The sequence below is a fragment of the Pygocentrus nattereri genome, chromosome 16, assembly GCF_015220715.1.
Source record: "Pygocentrus nattereri isolate fPygNat1 chromosome 16, fPygNat1.pri, whole genome shotgun sequence".
Taxonomy (NCBI): domain Eukaryota; kingdom Metazoa; phylum Chordata; class Actinopteri; order Characiformes; family Serrasalmidae; genus Pygocentrus; species Pygocentrus nattereri.
Genome location: NC_051226.1, coordinates 29,602,693 through 29,626,815, shown reverse-complemented (window position 1 = coordinate 29,626,815; position 24,123 = coordinate 29,602,693). Strand labels below are relative to the sequence as shown.

General features: G+C 38.4%; 1 protein-coding gene across 1 annotated transcript in view; it reads left to right on the top strand.

Annotated features, from left to right (window-relative positions):
* Window positions 1-22,680, top strand: part of sec24a (SEC24 homolog A, COPII coat complex component) — a 63,237-nt gene extending 40,557 nt beyond the window's left edge. Inside the window, exons 11-22 of the mRNA XM_017705316.2 lie at window positions 2,930-2,985; window positions 3,178-3,384; window positions 3,668-3,791; window positions 7,675-7,833; window positions 9,584-9,757; window positions 15,366-15,476; window positions 15,808-15,983; window positions 17,293-17,430; window positions 18,017-18,121; window positions 20,567-20,659; window positions 20,750-20,853; window positions 20,946-22,680. Coding sequence (XP_017560805.2) covers window positions 2,930-2,985; window positions 3,178-3,384; window positions 3,668-3,791; window positions 7,675-7,833; window positions 9,584-9,757; window positions 15,366-15,476; window positions 15,808-15,983; window positions 17,293-17,430; window positions 18,017-18,121; window positions 20,567-20,659; window positions 20,750-20,853; window positions 20,946-21,060 — 1,562 coding nt within the window. The 3' untranslated portion in view covers window positions 21,061-22,680. The remainder of the gene's footprint in view (window positions 1-2,929; window positions 2,986-3,177; window positions 3,385-3,667; window positions 3,792-7,674; window positions 7,834-9,583; window positions 9,758-15,365; window positions 15,477-15,807; window positions 15,984-17,292; window positions 17,431-18,016; window positions 18,122-20,566; window positions 20,660-20,749; window positions 20,854-20,945) is intronic.
* The last annotated feature ends 1,443 nt before the right edge of the window (window positions 22,681-24,123 follow it).

Sequence of the window (24,123 nt, the reverse complement as noted above, 5' to 3'; positions counted from 1 at the left end):
CAGCTCGGTTTTGGTCAGGTCATCTCTGCTCTCGCACCTTCATGGCCTCCTTCTCTCTCGGGGCTCTGCCGGCTACTGAAGGAAGAGATGACTATAATTAGGCTGGCAGAAACAAGGCATGGGTGAGCATCATCAGCTACTTAGCCCGCTGGTTCAGCCAGACCGGCTTCTCCGTCCCGCATTCGATGCTCGGCCACACCCCCTTCTCCATAGACACCTTTCAAGTTTCATGAAGATTGGTCAATGTTAAGCCTGTCAAAGACCTGATTGGCTGATGGTGGCCATAAATTTCAATGTATCATTGTCCTTATAGATTCACTTATATTCTGTCTAGTAAATGCTACTTGCCAAGTTTCAACTCAATTGGATGCACAGATGCTGAGAAACAGTTAACCTTAATGCCTACCAAAATTGAATGGCATCCACAGAATCTTATCTTAAATAAGCATATGAAGTTTCAGTGTTCTTGGCTGAAGCATTCTCAAGTTATAGAGTCTTAAATGAATTTTGAATTTTGTCAGAAGGGTTAATTAGCATATGGCAGCCATGTTGTTTGCAAATGCCATTATTTTTATTATTATTGGTGAACACACTCTTCTGATTTTTTTTATACCAGAACCATGAGGATTGAAAATTGTAGGACTAGATCACAAATTAGATCACAAATAGATCACAAAGAGAATTTTGCAACATCCATTGAGAAATACCTGACACACAGCTGTCTGTCTGCATCTTGATCATCAAAAGGAATGGAAGTGGGTGTCATCAGCAAAGTTTTGAAAATTGATATTTTGTTTCTTAATGACATCAAGAGGTAACCTATACAGAGAGAAAAGCAAAGGCACTAAAACTGAACCTTGAGGGACTCCATAAGAAATGTTACATTTTTTGATTAATCATTTCTCATTGAAATCATGAATGATTTATTACCTAATTATGATTTAAACCATTCTAAAACTGTACCTGAGAGGCGACCCAGTATTCAAGATAGAATCTTGTGGTCAACAGTATCAAAAGCTGCACTAAGATCGAAAAAGACCAGGATTTTGTGCATCAGCACTGAACATAAGGTCATTCACAACATGAGCCAATCAGTGCTATGGTTAGAATGAAAACCTGATTGAAACTTTGTATATAACATGTTTGATATTAGATGCACATTTAATTCTCAAACTATTTTTTTCAAAGATTTTACTTTTAAAAAGAGAGGCTTGAAATTGATCTAACCATAAAATGAAAAATAGGGACCATTCCACTTTACTCTTCTTAATCATAACCTTGTAACATAGCATGACATAAAATAGTAGTGGAGTGCAGTTTACACAGTGTACTTTGTTTGACAGGTTTAGTTGTTTCTAATAAAGTTACTTATTTTTAAACTCTTGTTTATGACCTATGTCTTGGTACGTAGTGCTTTCATGAGGTATCAGTGATAACTTTGATATTATGCTAGATGTAATAATTTAGACTGTTTCTTAAATAGGTTTGGGAGATCTTTGGTCTTCTGTATGTCATTGGTGTTTCATTGTGTCACTGGTGTTAGTGTTTTTTCTGTCATGTTAAAAAAGTGTCACATTTGACATGATTATAATTTTACATTAATTGACTTTTGCTACATTCAAAAGTTCCAATTACAATTTTGTTTTAAAAATGCATAGATTTTTGTCATTGTTAACAGTTTGAAAACCATACTTGTTGAACTAGCCTCTGGATTTTGATCTAAAGTTTTCAAAATATTGTAATACTTTGTGGCCTCTCTAAATAAATAATTATCAAAAAGATATTGGCTTTTTCATTCAATATGGTGTTACTCTATCAATTTATCACTGTATCCATTGCATTGCTAGCTTGACTTGCCATAAGTCATCAGTCTTTGGTCCTGTCATCTCAAAATTTTAAATATTTGTATATATTGAAAATCAGATCGGGTTTGCAACATTTGGTCCAGATTAGCCTTTAGGCATGCATTAGCACTCAATCACAAAAAAAATCATAAATACTGTTACAGTTCTATTCTGAAGTGTACAGATATACAAATGGTGCCATTTGATTGAGTTCACTGACCGGAATACCATTATGTCCCCATATGTCCCCCATTTGCCTTCAGAACTGCCTTAATTCTTCATGGCATACTTTCAACAAGGTGTTGGAAACATTCCCGAGAGATTTTGGTTGGTTATCTGAGTTGCTGTTGCCTTTCTATCATCTCGAACCAGTCTGCCCATTCTCCTCTGACCTCTCACATCAACAAGGCATTTTCATTCACACAACTGACCGCTCACTGGATATTTCCTCTTTTTCGGACCGTTCTCTGTAAACCCTAGAGATGGTTGTGTGTGCGTGAAAATCCCAGTAGATCAGCAGTTACTGAAATACTCAGACCAGCCCGTCTGGCACCAAAAACCACGCCACGTTCAAAGTCACTTAGATCACCTTTCTTCCCCATTCTGATGCTCGGTCTGCACTTCAGCAAGTTGTCTTGACCACCTCTACATGCCTAAATGCATTGAGTTGTGGCCATGTGATTGGCTGATTAGCTATTTGTGTTAACAAGCAATTGAACAGGTGTATGTAATAAAGTGGCTGGTGAGTGTAAAGTATTTAAATAAACCCAGATGTTCCTACTGCTGCAGCTACAAAGCAGAGAAAAAGTAGCATAGCATTTCAGTATGGTATTGTATACATCATGTGAATGCTACTTAAAATTTCAGTGCCCTCAAATTCACACCCTTCTGTACGCCATTATAAACTGACTGCTTTCCTGTGTATTTGTATAAACTTCAGTTAGCAAAAATCACTGGCTACACTACTCACTAGTGTCTGCATTGGACACTTGCTCCATATCCAGACTTATTTGGACAGGAGAGCAAAAGTCTGTCAGAATGTGATTATTTTACCATTTATTGCTCTCTCTCTTCATTTTCTCCAGAGATTTTTTTACCCACTCCTGACAGCCTTTTAGTGAATCTCAATGAATGCAAAGAGGTAAATCTTAGCTTCATTTTATGACAAATAAATTGCATGGATTTGGTTACATTCATTACATTTTTATCACTTTTATTTGGAGTTTTTATCTACTACAAAGTCTTAAAAGTAACCTTGCATTGATATTAGTGCATGTCAACCCTTTAAAAAAATTAAAATAAACAATTCCATTTTGTGTCTGTTGTTGTGCAGTTGGTGCGAGACTTGCTGAAAAGTTTACCTCAGATGTTCACGAAAACAATGGAGACTCATTCTGCTCTGGGTCCTGCCCTGCAAGCCTCCTTCAAGTTGATGTCACCCACTGGCGGGAGAGTATCTGTCTTTCAGACCCAGCTTCCATCCTTGGGTGTGGGGGCGCTCAATTCTAGAGAGGATCCCAACCAGAGAGCATCAGCAAAGGTTTTCTACTGTCTTCTTCCTGCAGTAAAAATGCTCATAAAATATTATTTTATTAATAAGTAATTCAGTGCATAAGGCAAGATAGTGTGATTAAAAAAAAAAAATCTGTAACCTGGTCTTACAGCACCCTGACTCCACTAGATCAACCTTTATTTTTTATTGAATAAAACCAGTTATAGTTACAGTAGAATCCATAATTATTGTTTTACAGAATAGTGTGGCCCATGACCACTGCCTAACCTTAATGGTTCTGTTTCTGACAGTTCTTTGTGTTCAATCACAGGATGTTCAACATCTCTCACCTGCTACGGATTTCTATAAGAAGCTGGCACTTGACTGTTCTGGGCAGCAGGTGGCTGTGGACCTCTTTTTGCTGAGTGGACAATACTGTGACCTCGCCACTTTAGGTCAGTTAATTTCATAAACAGAACTTTCTTTTGTCTCTTATTAACTTTTACTCTATATAGTGTGTGTGTATATATATATATATATATATATATATATATATATATATTTTTTTTTTTTTTTTTTTTTACTATATATATATATATAAAATATATTTTTTTACCCAACACTTTCTCCAACGCTTAGACGGTTGCGTCAATCAGGAGTTGAAACAAGTGTTTTTCAGTAATGACTTAGAGTTTAAGGCTTTGGTAAGTGGTATCAGGGTACCAGCTCCTCTTTTTCTGTTGTTACAGAAGAAAAGTGCACCTGTGTACTTTCCAGTATGCCTGTGTGAGCTGTGGCTTTTCTGATTGGTGACTTAAGATGCTCTCATAAGTAATGCTGTTCGTGCTGCGCTCACTGCTTATGTCAACATCTGTTTTTTACATTCACCATACCTGTTGCACACAATAGTTGGCCGCAAACATGGGCAGTGCTCTATAAAGTGGGAAGGGTCTTCTTTGGTCAAAAGAATGATGGGAATTTTCCATGTAGGATAACCAGTGAAGATTAAATTGTGTCTCTGAAAAGACCATAAATTTGCCTATTATTATTATTATTATTATTATTATCATGTGTATGTGGTCTTCAGTACTTAATCATTATACACTAGGGGGGGGGATCAGTTCTTAGATGCATCGCACTGTGGATGTGGATGATTCTGAATCGATTCACAAATGTAAAAAATTGATTTTCTAAATATTTAATTTAAAACTGTGTTAACACGTTGCAAAAGGTGGAAAGAGTGTGGAAGAGCAGTGCCCAGACACTATACATAACAAAAAAGCAAGTGGATGAGCAAGAAATCTGACCTCTGCATTAAAAGCCAGGTAATGTTAGGAGTTAACAACCCAAATGTTAAGAAGAGCCATTTTGTCCTTTAAACAAAAATCAAACCACCTTGGGAGCCACAACATTTTTATGGTAAAATATTTTAACCTAAAACAAAGTTGCTAATTTCTATCAAGTCCTGTGTAAAATACATCAAGACATGGTGGCTGCTGTCCCAACAACGCTGTTACCATAAGGAATCAACACACAGGTGCGCTTTGTACAATTATGTACTGTAATCCTGTTTCTCTGCGTACACTGTCAGCCCTCTTGTACCCTGTTCATTACTGGTTCCCCTCAGGAACACCTCAGAGCAGATATTTGGGTATTGGATCATTCTCAGTACTGCGGTGACACTGATGTAGTGGGGCATGTTATTGTGTGTTGAGCAGGTACAAGTGGATCAGACACAGCAGTGCAACTGGAATTTAAGAACCCTAAAATGTCATTATAGGGTCTGCAAGTAACTCTTGCCGCTAAGGTGTTCAAAATGCAGGCATCTACCATTAGAACGAGACTGCACAAATTTGGCCTACATGGGAGATACGCTAAAGGTAGCATTGTCTAAAAAGAACATCAGGGCAAGCCTGAAGTTTGCCAAACAATATCTAGGTAAGGACCAGAACTTCCAGAACAATGTGCTATGGGCAGATTAGTCAAAGATAGTTGTTTGGCCACAGTACCAGACGCCATGTTTGGTAAAACCAAAGACTGCATTTGTTTAGAACAACCTCATGCCTCATAACTGTAAAGCATGTTGGTGGAAATATTATGGTTTTGGGGGGTGTTGCTGCCTCAGGGCTTGGCCAACTTGCAGTGCTCAGGTCCATTCTGAGTTCTCCAGAGTGCTTGATGAGAATGTGAGACCATATGCTTAAGATTTGAAGCTGAAGAAGTAGACCTTCCAACAGGACCAAGATGCAAAACATACAACATCCAACTAGTAATTGCTCAAATAGAAAAAATGAGGGTTGTTGAATGGCCCATTTTATTTTCAAATAAATGATTGCAATGACAGGTTCCTTTGTTCTTTTTTCTGTTCTATTATGTACCATTTATCTAGACATGCAGTTTAGCTGATGATCAAATACAGAAATGCCCACACATGTCAAAAAACAAAATATTTCATGGCATGTACTCACGTTTTTCACATGACTGTTGTGTATGAACAGGGTTAGGAGGGTTACTGTTATGGATTAATGATTTACCTGTTGAAATGTATTTTAATCCAAATGGTTACTGTATTAAATCAGTGTAATCTGAATATTTTCTGAATTTAACTTGACAATCACCAAAAAAACAAAACTGCTCTGTTTCATGAATCAGACAATTATATATTGCAGGTGACTTAAATGTTGATTTAAATTTCTGTGAAATTGAATACATCACAGAAATCGTCATTAATCTCACATTTAACAGCAGCCAAACCTAAGTGGGGGGGTATTTCTTCAGAAATCTCTTGTAGCAAATCAAGAAGCACATCTCTTAAATTTTTCACCGACAGATGGTGTTAAATAATAAAAACATAATAATTGTTAATGGGCTGACAAATTAATCAAATAATATTTAGATTTCGGCTTCAAGTTGACATGCTTACTAAAAATTTCACTGTAAAACTGCAGATAAAAAACCCTTGAGTATCTGATATAAGCTTAAAATGTCTGTGCGTAGGCTACAGCTGCGTGTTAATGCTGATAACTTGATGCTAACATAGGGATTAGGTTAAATCATTGCATTGTTATCAGAAATTAGAATTATTTTAGCGATGATTAAACAAACAATACTTTACCATTTCCATTTAACAATGTCATTCCTTCAGAACACATGAATTTGGTGTTTGGGGATGGTGACCCCCTATCAAATCAGCACAACAAAGATTTTTTATTTATTTATTTTTTTTTTTTTGAGCTTTGTTTTATTGTCTCAAATGAAACACTCAGCCTTTCAGCCTACGAAATAAGGCGCGGCTAGCGGGGACTTTTCTCTTCCATTCGTTTAGCTCCACTCATTCGGCTTGGGTCAGCCTGGCTCTGCTCTCGCGCCATCACTGGTCTCCTTCTCTCGCGGGGCTCTGCCACCTACTGAAGGGAGAGATGGCTATAATTGGGCTGGCAGAAACAAGGCACATGTGAGCATCATCAGCTACTTGGTCCGCTGGTTCAGCCAGACCAGCTTCTCCGTCCCACATTTGACGCTCGGCCACCCCACCTGCTCCAAACACTCGTACAGATCAAGCATTCTGGCTAGTACTGTTCTCTTGGTGTACACCACAAATGCTCTCACTCAATCACTTGTCACATGGTGAAGGAAGACTCATCTGAGCACATGACTTTTTCCCTGTGAAAAACGTCCCTATTGTTTTTGCATCAATGAACTATCAAATCTCTATTCATATTTCTAATGAGGGCTTAATGCTCCGTAACCTTACTGTAATACCTCTTTCTGTGAAGTTGTTGACAGGTTGTTCTTGCTGATCATGTTCTAGGTTGACAATCCCCATTTCTAAGCAAAATTTGCTCTTCTAGTATTCCTCACATAACAAATTCGCTGACTGTGTGCTTTTGACCACAATTTCCAGAACCATTTACTGATGTCTTTCTCAAAGTTCTTTCTCAAGAAATGCAGATGTCACTTAGTCGTTCAAATATTTTGGTTTGAATAATTTCCTATTCAAAACATTTACCTGGTAAATAGTGTTAGTAAAGCTCCTCCAATAATAAACCCTCTTTAAAAGTTAGAATTTGTCCTGTTGCTGTCAGCAGGGACTGCTCAGCATTTTATACATGCCGCATAATACCTTTTAAACATATGTATGTACTTTGGTGTTAGGTAAATATTCTATTACATATATTGCACATAACGTGCCAAAATGTTGTTGCTATAAATCTTGTAGAATTTTTTCAACAGGGTGTTCTTTTTTTATGTCTTGTCTTTACTTTAAAACATGCATATCTTTTAAAACATTTATATCAGGATGCATCCCATCTTGTATCTTTTACTGCTATTTTGCAGGATGTGTATCCAGATATTCAGCAGGAAGCATTTATTTCTACCCTTCATATCACAGCCAACACAATCCTGCACAGACAGAACGCTTCCAGAAAGATCTCAAGAGGTATCTCACCCGCAAGATTGGATTTGAAGCTGTTATGAGGATACGCTGTACTAAAGGTTTGCGATTCTCTCTAAAGCATCTGTAGAGTTAGGTGATTTAAGATTTTGTGAGCATTTTGACATGGTCACTGATGCTCTGTAGGTTATTGTTCTGAAAGATCAGGAGATGTAGCTTCAAACATTGGTGGGTGCTGGTGCTTTGAAATTTGGGATTTAAAATTGTATTGTAAAAAAATAATATATTTAAACATTTTCTGTTTTACCTGTGAGGTAACTCTAGTTAAAAAAACATGTCTATTTATTTTACTTTAACAACGTCTGTAGACCTGCACATCCAACATTTTTACCAAAATCAAGGGTATGAATAGGGAGTTTGTTCATGCCTCTACCTCCTAATTTTTGGAACATTGCTGTGAGGATTTGATTGCATTCAGGATTCTGGGGATCTTCATACCCCTCTAGCTCACACTTGTCATTAGGCATGGTTACTTTAGGTGGCCAGCAACCCTGGTCTTTTTTTTGTGTGTGCAACAAATGTCAGCAGTGAGTTTATCTTAATGTTGCTGAATTCACTAATAAGAAGCAGTGTTTGGGTACTTTTGGACATGTAGTGTATAGATGGGTCCATACCTTTTTGGACAGACACACACTTTCTAAGCCGCTTATCCAACTGGGTCACGGGGCGTGCTGGAATAAAGGACGTTCTAGAGGAGGTTGGCATATCACTGTCTACAATCAAGAGGCGTGCAGATGAATGTAAATACAGAGGGTTTACCTCAAGATGTAAACCACAAGTAACACTCCAACATAGAAAGGCCAAAGACTTTGCTACAAAATATCTAAAAGCCTGCCCAGGTATGAAACAAGGTTCTCTGGACAGTTGAAACCAAGATTAAGTTGTACCACAATGGGAAGAAATGAGTATCCAAAGCACACCATTTCATCAGTCAAACATGGTAGAGGCAATGTTATGGCATGGGCTCGTATGGCTGCCACTGGAACTGAGTCACTGGTGTTTAATGACTGCTGATAGAAGTAGCAGGATGATTTCTGTATGTGAATAGAGCCATACTTTCTGTCAAATGCTGCAAAACTGACGATGCTACACAGTACAGATGGATAATGACCCGAAAAAAAAGATTTTCTTAAGGCAAAGCATGACTTGTGCTACCCTGGGCTCATGAAGGTCACTGGAGGCAGGGTTCGCTGTTGCAGCAGCCATTTACTTGTACATAGCCAGACAGACAAAAACACACACACACACACACACACACACATTTTGGTCATCCCAAAGAAAATTTTGCAATTTATTCACACACCACATAAACAACACCAACTCAACCAAAACCTAAGCTGGCCACCTATCAGTCCTTGCAATAGTGATGTCCTTAAATGACCAAGACCTCAGCCCAATTAATCATGCTTTTCACTTACTGAAGAGAAAACTGAAGGCAGACCAACCCACAAACAAGCAGCAGCTAAAGGCGGTTGCAGTAAAGATGTGGCAAATCATCTCAAGGGAGGAATCTCAAAGTTTTTGGTGATGTCCATGGGTTCCAGACTTCATGCAGTCATTGACTGCAAATGATTTACATACAAGTATTAAAATAATCTGTATAATGGCTGTATTTCCTGAATGGTTAATGCACTATTTTTTAAAATCTCTTGAATTAAAAGTGGAAATCCATTGTGGTGGTGGTGAAAAACATTACAGAAACTGTTATTATTTACTTATGGACCTGACTATATATGGTCTTGAATGATGTATGTGTGCAGGGACTTACTGTGTCTGTTTTGTCCTTCTTAGGCTTGTCCATACATACCTTCCATGGAAACTTCTTCGTGCGGTCCACTGACCTCTTGTCTTTACCGAACATTAACCCTGATGCTGGCTTTGCTGTGCAGATGTCCATTGAAGAGAACCTGGTGGACATGCAAGTCGTGTCATTCCAAGCAGCTCTGCTCTACACTTCCAGTAAAGGTATAATCATGCTTAACAGAAAAGTACACCATTGTGATTTCATAGTCTTCAATATGCAGAAAAGGCACTATTTGTGTGCAGAGTAATCTGCATGCCCTTTCTTTTTTTTTTGCTCTAAGCTATTGGAATTTTTATATTAAAGCTATTTACAAAGTAACAAAGTAATTACTCATGGTTAATCACCTTCTTTTGTATAGTTAATTGAGAATAGTCACATTTGTGCTATCAGTTTTGAACCTGTATAAATAATTTTTTACTTTTTACACTTCTATGACATTATTTTCATCACGTGGACACAGAGTTTGATTGAACCCGAATGTGAAAATCAGCATAGAGTGCAATTTTTGTTCCATCCAACATCAGGTGACGGCCACAATGGCTGTATATTTCAGGCTTCTGTGACTTTTTTTACTCTTATACTGCTGTTATTGAATCAAATTAAATTTATTTGTGTAGCGCTTTTTACACCTGATGTTGTCACAAAGCAGCTTCACAGAATGCAGTTTTAACATGAAATTTAAAACCCTCAGCTGAGCAAGCCAGGGGTGACAGTGGCAAGGAAACCTTGGGAGGAACCAAAGCTCACAAGGGGGGGACCAGTCCTCCTCTGGTCAAACTACCGACAAATTATTGACAAAAAACAGGACCTTATACATCACATACATCTGCTGTTATGCTCATGTGTACTGAAAGTCATAGTATATATAATGTAAGCAATCGATATTATTATTGTTAGTAGTAGTAGTAGTAGTAGTCGTAAGGAGTCCATGAAAACTTCAATGTAGGGTGTGGGCAGCTAGTTCAAGGCAGGTGGCGGTAGCTGGAGCATGGGTAGCTGGTCTGAAGGGGGTAGCAGGAGAGCTCGACAGTCGGTCATCCATCAGTGTCCAGCCGGACAGGTGGGCAGTCGTTTACTCGGAAGAAGGTAGGGAGATGGAGTTAGTTTTGTTCTGTTTGGGTGTAGTTTTGTTCTGTTTGGGTGTATGTAAAACGGAGAATGTGAGCATTTCCAGAGTGTGGCTAATGACTCCAGGAGATCTGACTATAACAGCTTAACTAAAAGGACAGAACCAGAAAGGACACACAGACACAGGAGTACCCTGAAACAACTGGTATCATGCGCTCCACTGTCCACAAATCTGAGTGGTTACGTGTGAGCAGCGGGACGACAGCACCAGCGTCTCTGTTTACTATAATTCCCTGTGTCCATGGACCCCTGGATCAGCCACCTTTATCTAAGGGGGAAGATTAACTGCCAAAAGCTAAACTGAAAAAGTGAGTTTTCAGCCTAGATTTGAAGATTGTGACTGAGTTGGAGTCCCTAACATTTTCTGGAAGATCATTCCAGAGTTTGGGGGCTTTATAAGAAAAGGCTCTTCCCCAGCTGAAGACTTCTGAATTCTGGGAACTATTAATAAGCCAGCACTCTGTGATTTGAGTAATGGTGGTGGCTCATAATAGGAAATTTGTCTTGTAGGTACTCAGGAGCGAGCCCATGTAGGGCTTTATACGTCAATAAAAGAATTTTGTAATCAATACGGAATTTAACCTGCAGCCTATGGAGTGATGATAGAACTGGATCGATATGATCAAATTTTCTAGTTTTAGTGAGGACCCTGGCTGCAGCGTTTTGAACTAGTTGAAGTTTACTTAAATTCCTCCTAGTGCACACTGACAGTAGTGCATTACAATAGTCTAGCCTTAAAGTAATGAAAACATGTAGGGATAGGGCATTTATCTTGGCAATGTTATGAAGATGTAAAAAAGCTGTCCTAGTGTTACTGCCTATGTGTTGATCAAATGATAAATCTGAGTCAATTATGACGTCAAGATTTTTTGCTCCTGAACCAGGTATTACTGGAAAGTCAGAGAGATTTAAAATGAAATCTGATCATTTATTTCTAGCCACAGATTTTTCTAAAACCTTAAATATAAATGGTAGGTTAGAAATAGGTCTGTAATTAGACAATACGCTAGCATCAAGATTTGGTTTCTTGATCAGAAGTTTAATAACTGCTAGGGTACAGACAATTTTACTATACTTAAGAGGATTGATAGTAACTGGTATAGTACTCCTTTCAGTAATTTTGAGGGAATTAGATCAAGTGTGCAAGTTGTACAGTTTGCAGAGGAGATAATCTTTCTTCTGCAACAATGTTATGTTATTAGCCACATCAGATGACAGCCAATTTGGATTTAATACTGTGGGTTGAATTTGTGAATATAGATTTTTAAAATTATTATTATTTAAGAAGTCCATAAAAACTTCACTGTTGAGTCACCAGAATTTGTGCCTGATTTTTTTTTTTTTTTTTGTAATTCTGGAAATCACACTAAACAGTACTCTAGGATTATATTTATTATTCTCAATCAGCGAGGCCAGATATGCTGGGCAAGCTTTAGTGAGACCATTACTATACTCTACAAGGCTGTCCTTCCAGGCAGAGTGGAATACTTCCAGCTTGGTTATCGCCATTTCTGCTGTAGTTTCCGTACTGTTTGTTTTAAGGTGCGGGTTTTATCATTGTACCATGGGGTGAGCTTTTTCTGCCTGATCCTTTTTATTTTAACTGGTGCCACATTTTCTAAAGTAGATCGAAAGGTATTTTCTAAATAGTCGGTTAGTACATCTGGCTCCGTTTGGTCTGATGGAGTGGAAACTGGGGTTGATAGTTCTGGGAGGTTTTCAATAAACTGTAGGGCAGTAAATGATTTTATTGAGCGCTTTGTAGAATAAGATTAAGTAAGATTAAGTGATGCTTTACTAATCCCACAAACCGGGAAATTCCACCTCCGCATTTAACCCATCTGTGAAGTGAAACACCACATACACACTAGTGAATACACGCGCACACACTAAGGGGCCAGTGTCACTGTCCAGTGAGCACACTTGCCCGGAGCGGTGGGCAGCCCTATCCACGGCAGCCAGTGAGCAAGTCATGTGCGGTCGGCCCTGGGGATTAAACCAGCAACCTTCTGATCACAGGGCCAGTTCCCTAACCTCCAGGCCATGACTGCCCCAAATAGCAAGGGGATGTAGATATATTATGGCTAAGACATAGCTCAAATGAAACAGCGCTGTGTTTTACCTTTAAATGATATTTAAAACTCAATGTACTTCTGTGATGAACCAATTCATTGCACTGTTATTTCTGGAAATAACGAGTCATCAATGGAATTTTTTGCTTTTGTAAAGCTGGGTTCGCATGGGTTCAAAGTCAAATCAAACTACGCGAATGTGTAGATAATTAGTATGAATGTCTTTATTGCAGTCCATCAATATTAGAATTATCTCTCTGCAGCTTTGTGTCTGTGTATCTTGCCATCTTCCTTCCTCTGCTATGTGTCGTGCGTCTTGGCTTCACTGTCCATTGTCCTTCACTGTCTTTTTGGAGTTGCTTTTATCATTTCTGAAATAAAATGTTGAAATTTTTTTTATGTGGACTGAAATTAGACTAACAATTTGTATTTCAAAGAATTATGAAGAACTACATAATTCATAATTCTTAAGACAGAGATCTAGGGTCCAATGACTTAGCTACCTAGTAATTTTAGATCTCTACAGTCTCCTCTTCAGGAGGTGACATGCGTGTTTAGTTGTATATAATTGAACACTGTGGTATCCACAGACAAATATTGGTAATAGAATGTTCCGTACTGAAGATCACAAAGATGTTCACTGTCTCTCTATTACAGGATATTAAGTCAAAGTTCTTCCAGAGCTGTAATTGCTGTTATTGTGAAGGCGAAGTAAAACAACAGCTCTGTCAAATCAGCACAAACAGCCACAGACAAGCTTACAATCACCATAAGCAATGGCAAGCATTGGCTAAAGTGGTGTACAGCAGGGTTTCTCATCCTGTGGGCCGTGAATATCCCTTTTGTGGTCTACGGGCCTGTACTCAGAAGACGAGCTCTGTTTGACACTTGTGAACCCTCCACCCATATTCGAGTCTGCATCAAACAGCTGAAGCGGTTATGCAGAAACAGTGTGTCTCTGTACTTCAAACCGAACCCTGTCTGGTTCATTGCTGATGGAATCGCTCTCTGTGATTAAACAAGGGAATTCATCAACAGAGCTGGCTCTCCTTCCGTTCTAGCGGCACACCAGCATGTACAGTTAACAATTGTTTTAATGACTAACTCTTTAGACATTGAGCAGTAGTTGCATTTAAAAACAACAGGTGAGCCATAGAATAATAGAGAAGAGATGCGCTTGATTTCAACTCATAAATGGCGGAGCATATATTTTGTCATGCATCAGTCACCTGAGTGGTTAAACTCAAACTGATAAACCAATGACAAACAAAGCAGGTGTCAGGTAAGGTTTACCATTATTGTTAATTGTGGCAATATTTAACTAATCCAATTCAAAAGCCCCAGTGAATGGAGTGTTTATTTCCAATGAATCACAAAACCCCTTAAAACTACAGACAACTCAAGACCAAACAGTTACTCTTTTGAAAAAGCCAGTGATCACACAATTGACTGCATCTCCAAATCACTTCTACCTTGAACATTTCCATCATTTTTTTCCCTTTTTTTTAACGTCACTACAACCATTTTTGTAGTTATTTCTCTTACATAACATGTTTCATGTTTTTTTTACTTGTACATTTTCCAAACCTACTGACAACCTGAATAGCTGATCTGTTGTTTAGGACCTCGGTTTCTGGTTTTCAATGTCAGTATTTAAGAAAAGAAAACTAATGTGATATTTTAAAAAGATCATTTTAGTTTTCCGGGGAGCCACTATGCTTTGTGGTCATACACACCTGGGGGTGGAAAAGTTTGAGAACCTCTGGTGTACAGGACACCACCCTGAAGCAGCACTGTCTGGAGTAAGTCATGCTCCAACATCTGGCTGGATTCCGGACAACGCTATTTGCCTGAATGCAGAGTCTAATATTTGATAGCAAGGGAATAATAATGTGTAGCCGTTTTTCATGATTTGGGCCCTTTTCCAGTGAAGGGATATCTTAACGTTACAGCATACAGTTGCATTCTAGAGATCTGTGTGCATCCAACTTTGTGGCAACAACTTGAAGACTCTTTCCTGTTTGAGTGTCATACCCATGCAAAAAGCAGTGTCAACAGAGAAATAGTTTGCTGATGATCTTGCTGAATCACTGCAGAAGAACTTACCTGGCTTGCACAGCGCCCCAACCGTAATCCCATCCAACTTCTTTGGGATGAATGAAAATGCTGACTGAGTCAGGCCAACCGAGCATCAGTGCCTGAGCTCACTAATGCTCTTGTGGTTGAATGAAAGCAAGTCCCCAAAGTTATGTTGCAGAATCTAGTAGAAAAATCTTCCTAGATGAGTTTAAGCTGTCATATCAGCATGTCACTGCCCATGTTTTTACACTGAGATGTTCAGCAAGCAAACATGGATGGGATGTTTGGGTAATCCACATACCTTTGGACATGTAGTGTATATTTCTCCTTTATTGTAAATATTGTTAATGTAAATAATAATGTTAATATCACAATATTTATACATTCATTTCAAACAACAATTATTAATCTTGGCACACAAACACGTGTTGCTGTTGACCCAGTTGTAAACCAAGGGCTTATCACTATTGCTCAATTTTGACTGTTTTAGGAGAGAGGAGGATCCGAGTGCATACCATGTGTTTGCCTGTGGTGAACTCTATGTCAGACATCTTTGCTGGAGCTGATGTACAAGCCATTACTGGCCTGCTGGCTAGTATGGGTAAGGGTCTCTCTATTTTTAAATTACTTTTTAACTCATCTGTATATAACTGATTTTTGCCCATCAAGACCTAACACAAAATGAAGGGTTTTAATGATGGGACTGAAATTAAGTAGCATGAGGGTGGAAACAAAACATTTTTAATCATAGCTACAATCATCCTCTTACTTGCTATAGAGGTTTCAGATGTATAGAAATATAAGTCTTGGTCAAGCCAAGCTTGATAATGGTTAGTTTGTAGTGTTTCACCCAACCCTAGCGGATACACTGTGAGCAAACCATTATAACATCATGCTATGGCATGCATTAATTTTTTGATTATTCTTTACAGCTGTGGATCGCTCAGTGACAGCTAGCCTGAGTGATGCCCGTGATGCCATGACCAATGCTGCCATCGACTCACTGATATCCTACCGCACCTCTGTGCTTACCATCCAGCAACCTGGCCTGCTTGCTCCTGCCTGTCTACGCCTGTTCCCCCTCTATATCCTGGCCCTGCTCAAACAGGTAGCCACATCAATGCTGGCTAATCAGTAATATTAAAACAAGTTTTTTTTTTTGTTTTTTTTTTACCCTTTGGCAAACATTTTGATAGCCAGCTTGGCTATTCTTGTTTTCTTGTTTTAGGATTTCTTTGAAGGAAAAAAAACTTCTAGTTTCTCTTCTAGAACACTTGAATGCACAGCATGTTTAAGGTCTCAGGTTTAACAGATTCTCACTGCTGTGTAAGTTAGGGAGAATATGATAGCCATTCTAAAAGTTTCAGCTTGTGTTTTTTGAGGTATGTTTTGGATTACTGCCACTTATTTTTAGCATCTGTGTCGCATTTGGTTGCAGAATTTGTTGACATTAGTTTAATATTGGTTCCTCTAACACTAACAGCCACACATCCTCTATAGCATGATAGATCCACTTCCATATTTAATATTTGGCAACATGTTCTTTTCATCAAATACTCCAAATACATTTTTGGTAATTGTAGACAATGTTTTATTTTTCACAAGCAGTTCTATCCGAGATTTTTTTTTTTTAGTTGTCCACATTTTGACTTGACTTAAACTGCAATTTCTTACACATTTCAGACAGTGGAAACTGCAAACTGAAAAGCACATAGAGCCTGTGGTTGTTGAGTGTAAGCACAAATTTGAAGATTCAGATCATTTTGTTGGAACAGTGTAGTGGGTAACATGCTGTAAACTGGGGTTCAGTCCTTGCCTGGGTAAGCACCCTGCACTATACCAGAGAGACAAGGCAAGACAACTAAAACTACCTTCACATACCTGTGTAAAATGATCAAATTCTAAGTCGCTCTGGATAAGCGCATCTGCCAAATGTAATTTATTACACTTTGGGTATTTTCATTAGTTGAAATGATTTCTAGACAATTCTTAACCTGTGTAATGCCCTAACTTATCAATTAAGGTTTAATGATTTAATTATGTTGTGAGACTTTAAAGCTGGAAGAGTGCCCAAACATTTGCACATGTTGCAATTGCTGAAGCTTTTGAAATTTCCTTCGGTATCAATAAAGTATCCATCCATCCATCCATCCATCCATCCATCCATCTATCTATCTAAATGCCAATCATAGTCCCCTTACTTGATACGTGATATCTGCCAAAGTATGTTATTAAATGAGGATATGTGTGTGTATATATAATTTGATGCAAATTAATTTGAAAAGACTGTTGTCAACTGCTTAACTACAATTACAATAAGATAGTTGTTGTTTTCTTTTCTTCACCACTTCAAAATTTTATTCCCTGTACTGTTTTGAATCTTTAAGACCTTGTTGAGGCCTAGGTTTCTATTACAGAAAGCATTTCGGACAGGGACCAGCACCCGACTGGATGATCGTGTGTTTGCTATGTGCCAGCTGAAGTACCAGCCACTCATGTACCTCATGCTTATGATCCACCCTTCCCTTTATCGACTGGACAATTTGACTGATGAGGTGAGAGAGCCTTAAAATTTAATCGGTTGTTCAGTAATGCTAATTTGATCTATTGTGGCATATAATAAACAACTTGCTTCAGCATTACTCTGTACATATTGCGCTCACAATTGTAATTGACAAAATTCTTCATATGAGAAATAAGCTTTTTCTAATCCTGTTGATATCATTACATTAGGTAAATAAAATAAGGCAGTCCAAAAAAAATCTTTATCTTTTCATGAGATATTGCTTGATTGTTGAGTTTTGTTCTGTAAAGGCATAACTAATTGCATATGCACACTAAGCTTTCATTGTTATGCACATATTACACCTACAACTCAACCATCTCCTGCTGTCAGTGAAATCTGAACCTGTACAATATTGCACTTTTTTTATACTGTGTATCCATTTTTGTTATTTGTTGTACCTATTCTTATAACAGTGTTACTGTCATAACAGTAAGAAAGAAAGAACATTAAGAATGTTACAAGAATTGCAAATGGCATGTGCATACTTGGTAACTCATTGCATGTCTTCCTTAATTTCAGCCTTTTCACTTAGGTCCTGTGTGTTTTAATAGGACATTTTTCCCTCTTGTCCACAGGGGTCGCTGAACATAAATGACTGCACCATCCCTCAGCCAGGAATGCTGCAGTTGTCTGTAGAGAAACTCAACAGCGAGGGGGCCTTCCTCATGGATACAGGCTCAGTCAGTGCAGGATATTGCATGCACTTCATAAGGGCTCTAAATTAAACAACAGTTCTGAAACTCCTGAAATAAGATGTAACCTTCCCAAAATGCAGATGAAGCTTCCTAAATTTAATGACCTAGAACAAAAAAAACAAACAAAAAACTATAGTTGTGCTGAAAGTTTGATACTCCTGGCCAGCTTAAATATTTTGTGGATTTTTGAGGTGAAAAGAAGTAAAGACAACCCCTGCAGCAAAAAGTAAAATAGAAAAAAATAGTAATTGTGGCATATGCAAATTTCCACAGAAATAATGCATCCCAAATTTGCATTATTGTGTTGCTGGTAATGGCTTTTCACTGCCTTCGTTTAAGAGAAGGAGGGGCTTGGCAGCTACTTAAATTGCTGTGATATGCAGTATCTCATAAAGGTGAGTACACCCCTCACATTTTTGCAAATATTTTATTATATCTTTTCATGGGACAACATTATAGAAATGAAACTTGTATAGCAGTATAGATTTACTGTCCTCAACACACAGCCATTAATGTCTAAATAGCTGGCAACACAAGTGAGTACACCATACAGTGAACATGTCCAAATTGTGCTCAAAGGGTCAATATTTTACGTGGCCACCATTTATTATTAACCCTCTTGGGCATTGAATTCACCAGAGCTGCACAGATTGCTACTGGAATCCTCTTCCACTCCTCCATGATGACATCATGGAGCTGGTGGATGTTACACACCTTGCGCTCCTCCTTCTTCTGCTTGAGGATGCCCCACAGGTGCTCAACTGGGTTTAGGTCTGGAGAAATACTAGGCCAGTCCATCACGTTTACCTTCAGCTAGACAGTTGTCATCTTGGAGGTGTGCTTGGGGTCGTTAATGTGTTGGAAAACTGCCATGCGTCGCAGTTTCCGGGAGGGGGAGGGGATCATGCATTTCTATAGTGTTGTCCCATGAAAAGATATAATAAAATATTTGCAGAAATGTGAGGGGTGTAGTCACTTTTGTGAGATACTGTATGTACCCAACTCTAAAAGTTGGGACAGTATGCAAATTGCCAATAAAATATAAAGCAGTTGAGGATTGTTGATGTTTTAATGTTTTTTTTTTGTGTAAGTACACTCCTCACAAAAAGTTAGGGATATTTGGCTTTTGGCTGAAATTTATGGAAAACGTAAGAAGTTCACGCTATAGTGATATAATATCATGAAAGTAGGGCATTTAAGTAGAAGCATGCAGTGGTGATTAGCTCATCTCAAACAATTTATTGAAACAAAAGCCAACAACAGTGGTGGGTATACCCCCAACAAAAAATGTCAATGTCTCAATAACTTGTCATGTGCCCTTGAGCATCAATTACAGCTTGACAACGACATCTTATGCTGTTCACAAGTTGAATCATCTGCTGAGGCATGGCATCCCACTCTTCTTGAAGGGCGGCCCTCAGGTCATTGAGGTTCTGGGGTACGGAGTTACAAGCCTTTACACAGCGACTCAGCTGATCCCATAGGTTTTCCATGGGATTCAGGTCTGGAGAAAGTGCAGGCCACTCCATTTGAGGTACCCTAGCTGTTCCTTAATGATACAACTTCGATGAGCTGGAGCATTGTCGTTCGTGAAGATGAAATTAGGCCCGTGTTGTTCATGCAGAGGCACATTGACTGGATTAATGATGTTATTCAAGTAGTATGGGCTTGTCATTGTACCATTCTCAAAGTGTAGGGCAGTTCTGTATTGACTAGACACACCTGCCCACACTGTAACACCACCACCACCTTGCCATTAAGCTCCTTGTTAGAGAACAGCAAGTTGTGCAAAAAGTACTGAAACATTGAGCAGTTGGACATGTGCATTCAAAAGTTTAGAGAAGGTCACATTAAGTTCACCTGTCAAGGTTAGAGTGCATTTTAGGTTCATCCTAAAATTTCACCCAAAAGCCAAATATCCCTAACTTTTTGTGAGTAGTATAAATGTTCATTCCAAATGTGATGCCTGCAACACATTCAAAAACAGCTGGGACAGGAGCAGATTTACCACTGTGATACATCACATTTTATTAATGTGCTTAATAGTTCTTTGGATTAAAAGCACTTATAAACTATTTTGCACTTCATAATGCATCACGTTTTTAAACGGAGACATGCTGCCTAGGCTAGCATCTGCACGCTCTGATTATCCAGCCGTGTTGTTACACGTGAAGAATGTGTTACTGCTTTAAACTACATACAGGTCAAAGTGGATTTACAAATTACTGCTTTCTGTTTTCATTTGCATTTCACGTACTGTACTGTTTTTGGAAAATTAGGTTTCTAATGTAAAACTACTGTTTTGTGCAACGGTTTCATTGTATTTTAAATATACAGTGGGCACAAAATGAATTAAACCACCCACAAAATATCAACTTTCACTTGAAATAAGCAGTGAATAATGGAAGGTCTGTGCCGTTTGTCTTTCAGGAGATGTATCTCTGGGTGGGAAGAAATTGCAACCCCACTTTCCTGAAACAAGTGCTGGGAGTCCAGAACTATGCGACTCTGCCTCTGAACATGGTTGGCCTTTTAGTAATGCATTTTAGGTTTGCATAGATTTTGTGAGTGAATTCGTTAAAACGCAACATTACACTTTATTGTGGTTCACAGAATCGGCTACCAGAGTTGGATACAGCAGAGTCTACCAGAACAAGAGCTTTCATTAGCTGGCTGAGAGAGCAACGACCTTTCTATCCACTGTTGCATATTGTCAGGTTAGCATTTATTTATTTATTAATTAATTATCAAAGTGTGGGACATAAATATGAAATCAAGACAATAAATCAATTTCCACTTTATGTTACAGAGATGAAAGCCCGCTCAAGGCCAGTTTTATGCAGAATATGATTGAGGACCGGACTGAGTCTGCCCTGTCGTATTATGAGTTCCTGCTTCATGTACAACAGCAAGTCTCCAAATAAGCCAGTCAGCTGATGGATCAACCAAATACACTAAACAACTGCAGCATCCCTAGAGCCTCCTCCATATGTAAATATACAGCATACAGCATCCTCCATCTGTAAAAATAGTGTGTCTGTTTCTTTACCACAATTCCCTGTCTGCTACCTTAATGTTTTACGTTCAGGAGTGAAGTTTCTTATCCTAGCCACCCACTTAAATACAAAGACCCAAATTCTGTTTTTGTCGTCCACAACGAGCAAAAACGCGAAATGACAGTATTTTCATTAATGTTAAGTAGCATTACTAGTGAACAGGGCTGTTTCAGACTACAAGTGGTTTAAGAACTCTCTGAGTTACTACGGGGGGTGGAGTATGCATTGTTTTTAAATTGTTCAATATTATTTGTAATGAAGCGCAGTGAATCCAGAGATTAACACTTTATAAACAATTGATTTAGTGTTTGTTCTTGTTCACGCATATAAAGGAATGTTATGGGGTGGGTAGGGTGTGTGCCTTCCTCATGCAGGATGTCATTTAGGACCCCCACCCCCCCTAAATGTTCAGAAATGGCTCTGTTGACGAAGCACACTCTTGATTAAATAATGCAGTCGTATGTGTGAATTAAGTTTTGGGCAAAAATATTAGTTATTTTTGAGGGTGAGAGTTAGATGCGAGCACATATACTATGTATCACTTCTTCAAATCAGTTCAGTTTTCAAACAAATGCTGGAGCCATGTGTTCTCCTTTTTGATCAGTGTGTGATGCAAGGGTTTCTAATTTATTACCTTTCCCTGTATTGACCAAGGGAAAAAAGTATTCCTTGACCTAATAATTTTTTTTTTTTTTTTTGCTTTAGTTTTTTTCATTGTTGGTTTTATTTAATGACAATCTCAGTTTAGTTAAGGTCTGTATTTGCCTTGTTTGGGAACTTCTGTTAAACCTTCATTACTATACAGATGCTATAAGTGAATAAACCTTTAATAGAATATGGAGAAATTCTTTAACACATTTATAACAAAGCCATTGTGATGTTTTAATTATTCTCTAACCTGTATATTGATTAATTATACACACAAATCACAAATGAATGCTAAGAACTGTTTATAGTATGACCATATCCAGATGTGTTTGCGTCTTTTGTAAAAATCTGGTCATTGGCTTATCATGTGTATGAATTAAGGATACTGTTCAGTACTAAGCTGATTACAAAATCCTTTTCACATTCTTTTATTTTTCATAAAACCTGCAGTGTGATGTGGAAAAAGCAGTATATTAAAAAATTATATTTTCAGCTAAATCAGTCCATCCATAGTAACTCTTAACCTACTGTTATGAAAGAGCAATTATGTAGTTCTGAATGTTTAAATAAACTTTCTATTTTAACTATTTACACTTATGAATATACATGTATGAATAAAAGAAATTATTGAAAGAAAAGTAATACTGAGCATTGCTCAAAGCATATCACAACTCTTTTAATGATTTTTTAACAACCATGCCCCTTGAAGTTTTTTCATTTTTTTGGTATTATCAAACCAACCTTCTATAGAATGAATACCTGAAATAGGATGATTTGTACATTGTCTACAGTTTTGTAAATGTGTAAACATTTCTTAAAGAATTAAATCAGAGTTCTGTATGAAAAGTTTGAGTTTGTTTTTATGGGTGGTTTGCCATTGGAAATACACTATAATGCTAAAAGTATTTGCTCATCTGCCTTCACACATATGTGAAATTGATTGAGATCCCATTCTTAATCCATAGGATTTAATATTATGTCGGCTATGCAGCTATAACAGCTTCAACTCTTCTGGGAAGGGAAGAAGAGGGTTAGGAGAGCGTTTATGGGAATTTTTGACCATTCTTCCAGAAGTGCATTTGTGAGGTCAGACACTGATGATGGACAAGAAGGTCTGGCTCACAGTCTCCGCTCTAATTCATCCCAAAGGTGTTCTATCGGGTTGAGGTCAGGACTCAGGCCAGTCATACTCTACCACACCAAACTCATTCATCCAGGTCTTTGTGGACCTTGCTTTGTGCACTGGTGTGCAGTCACACTTCCTTGGAAGAGGAAGGGGCCATCCCCAAACTATTCCCATAAAGTTGGGAGCATGACATTGTCAAATTTTTTTCAATTCAACTTTGTCATTATACAATACAGGGTAGTACAGTATAACGCAACACTATCAGGCTACTTCTCCAGTTCAGTAATAAGATGCATAGTATAAGATGCAAAGACAAAAGACAGTAAAAGACTGATAAAATGTGCACAGTCAGTAGGTACAGGTGTCGAACATAGACAAGATGTGCATAGGCAAGTGTTATAGATGTATTGGACATATAGACAGTTAGTGCATAGTCAGGTATTCAAGTGTATCAGGTATATAGACAGAAATGTGCATGGTGAATTGCAGTACAGTACAGTAAATGCAGAAGTACTATTGGTAAAAAAGATGTAAACAGTGATCTGTATATAAAGTGTACAGGTACAGAGTAGCAGCATAATGTTCAGGTAACATCTTAAATAAACAGTAACAGTATAACTATACTAGAAATAAGGCTTAGCCAGAGATGAACTGCACAGCATACAGTCCTCTGAGCTAGTGGAGCTCAGTATGCTGGGTGATCAGGCTGATCATTAACAGACTGTTGTGTTGTTGTTAAGCTCAGGTCGATGCTGCCAGTGTGAGCAGTTTGACAGCTCGGGGATAGAAACTGTTCTTAAACCTTGGTTGTTCTGGCTCGGATGTTCCGGTACCTCTTTCCAGATGGCAGAGGATGGAACAAGGGGTGGCTGGGATGTGTGGGGTCCGAGGATATGTTGGTGGCTTTCCTCTCACATCGGTTGTCATATATGTCCTCTATGGGTGTAAGGACAGCTGCGGTGATGAGTTGAGCAGTTTTGACCATCCTCTGTAGGGCCTTGCGTTCAGCAGCAGTGGTGCTGCTGTACCTCACGGTGATGCAGCTGGTCAAGATGCTCTCCACTGTGGCTCTGTAGAAGCTGCAGAGGAGCTGTTGTGGCAGGTTGACTTTTGGTCTGTTGAAGCATTAGGAGTTCCTTTCACTGGAACTAAGGGAC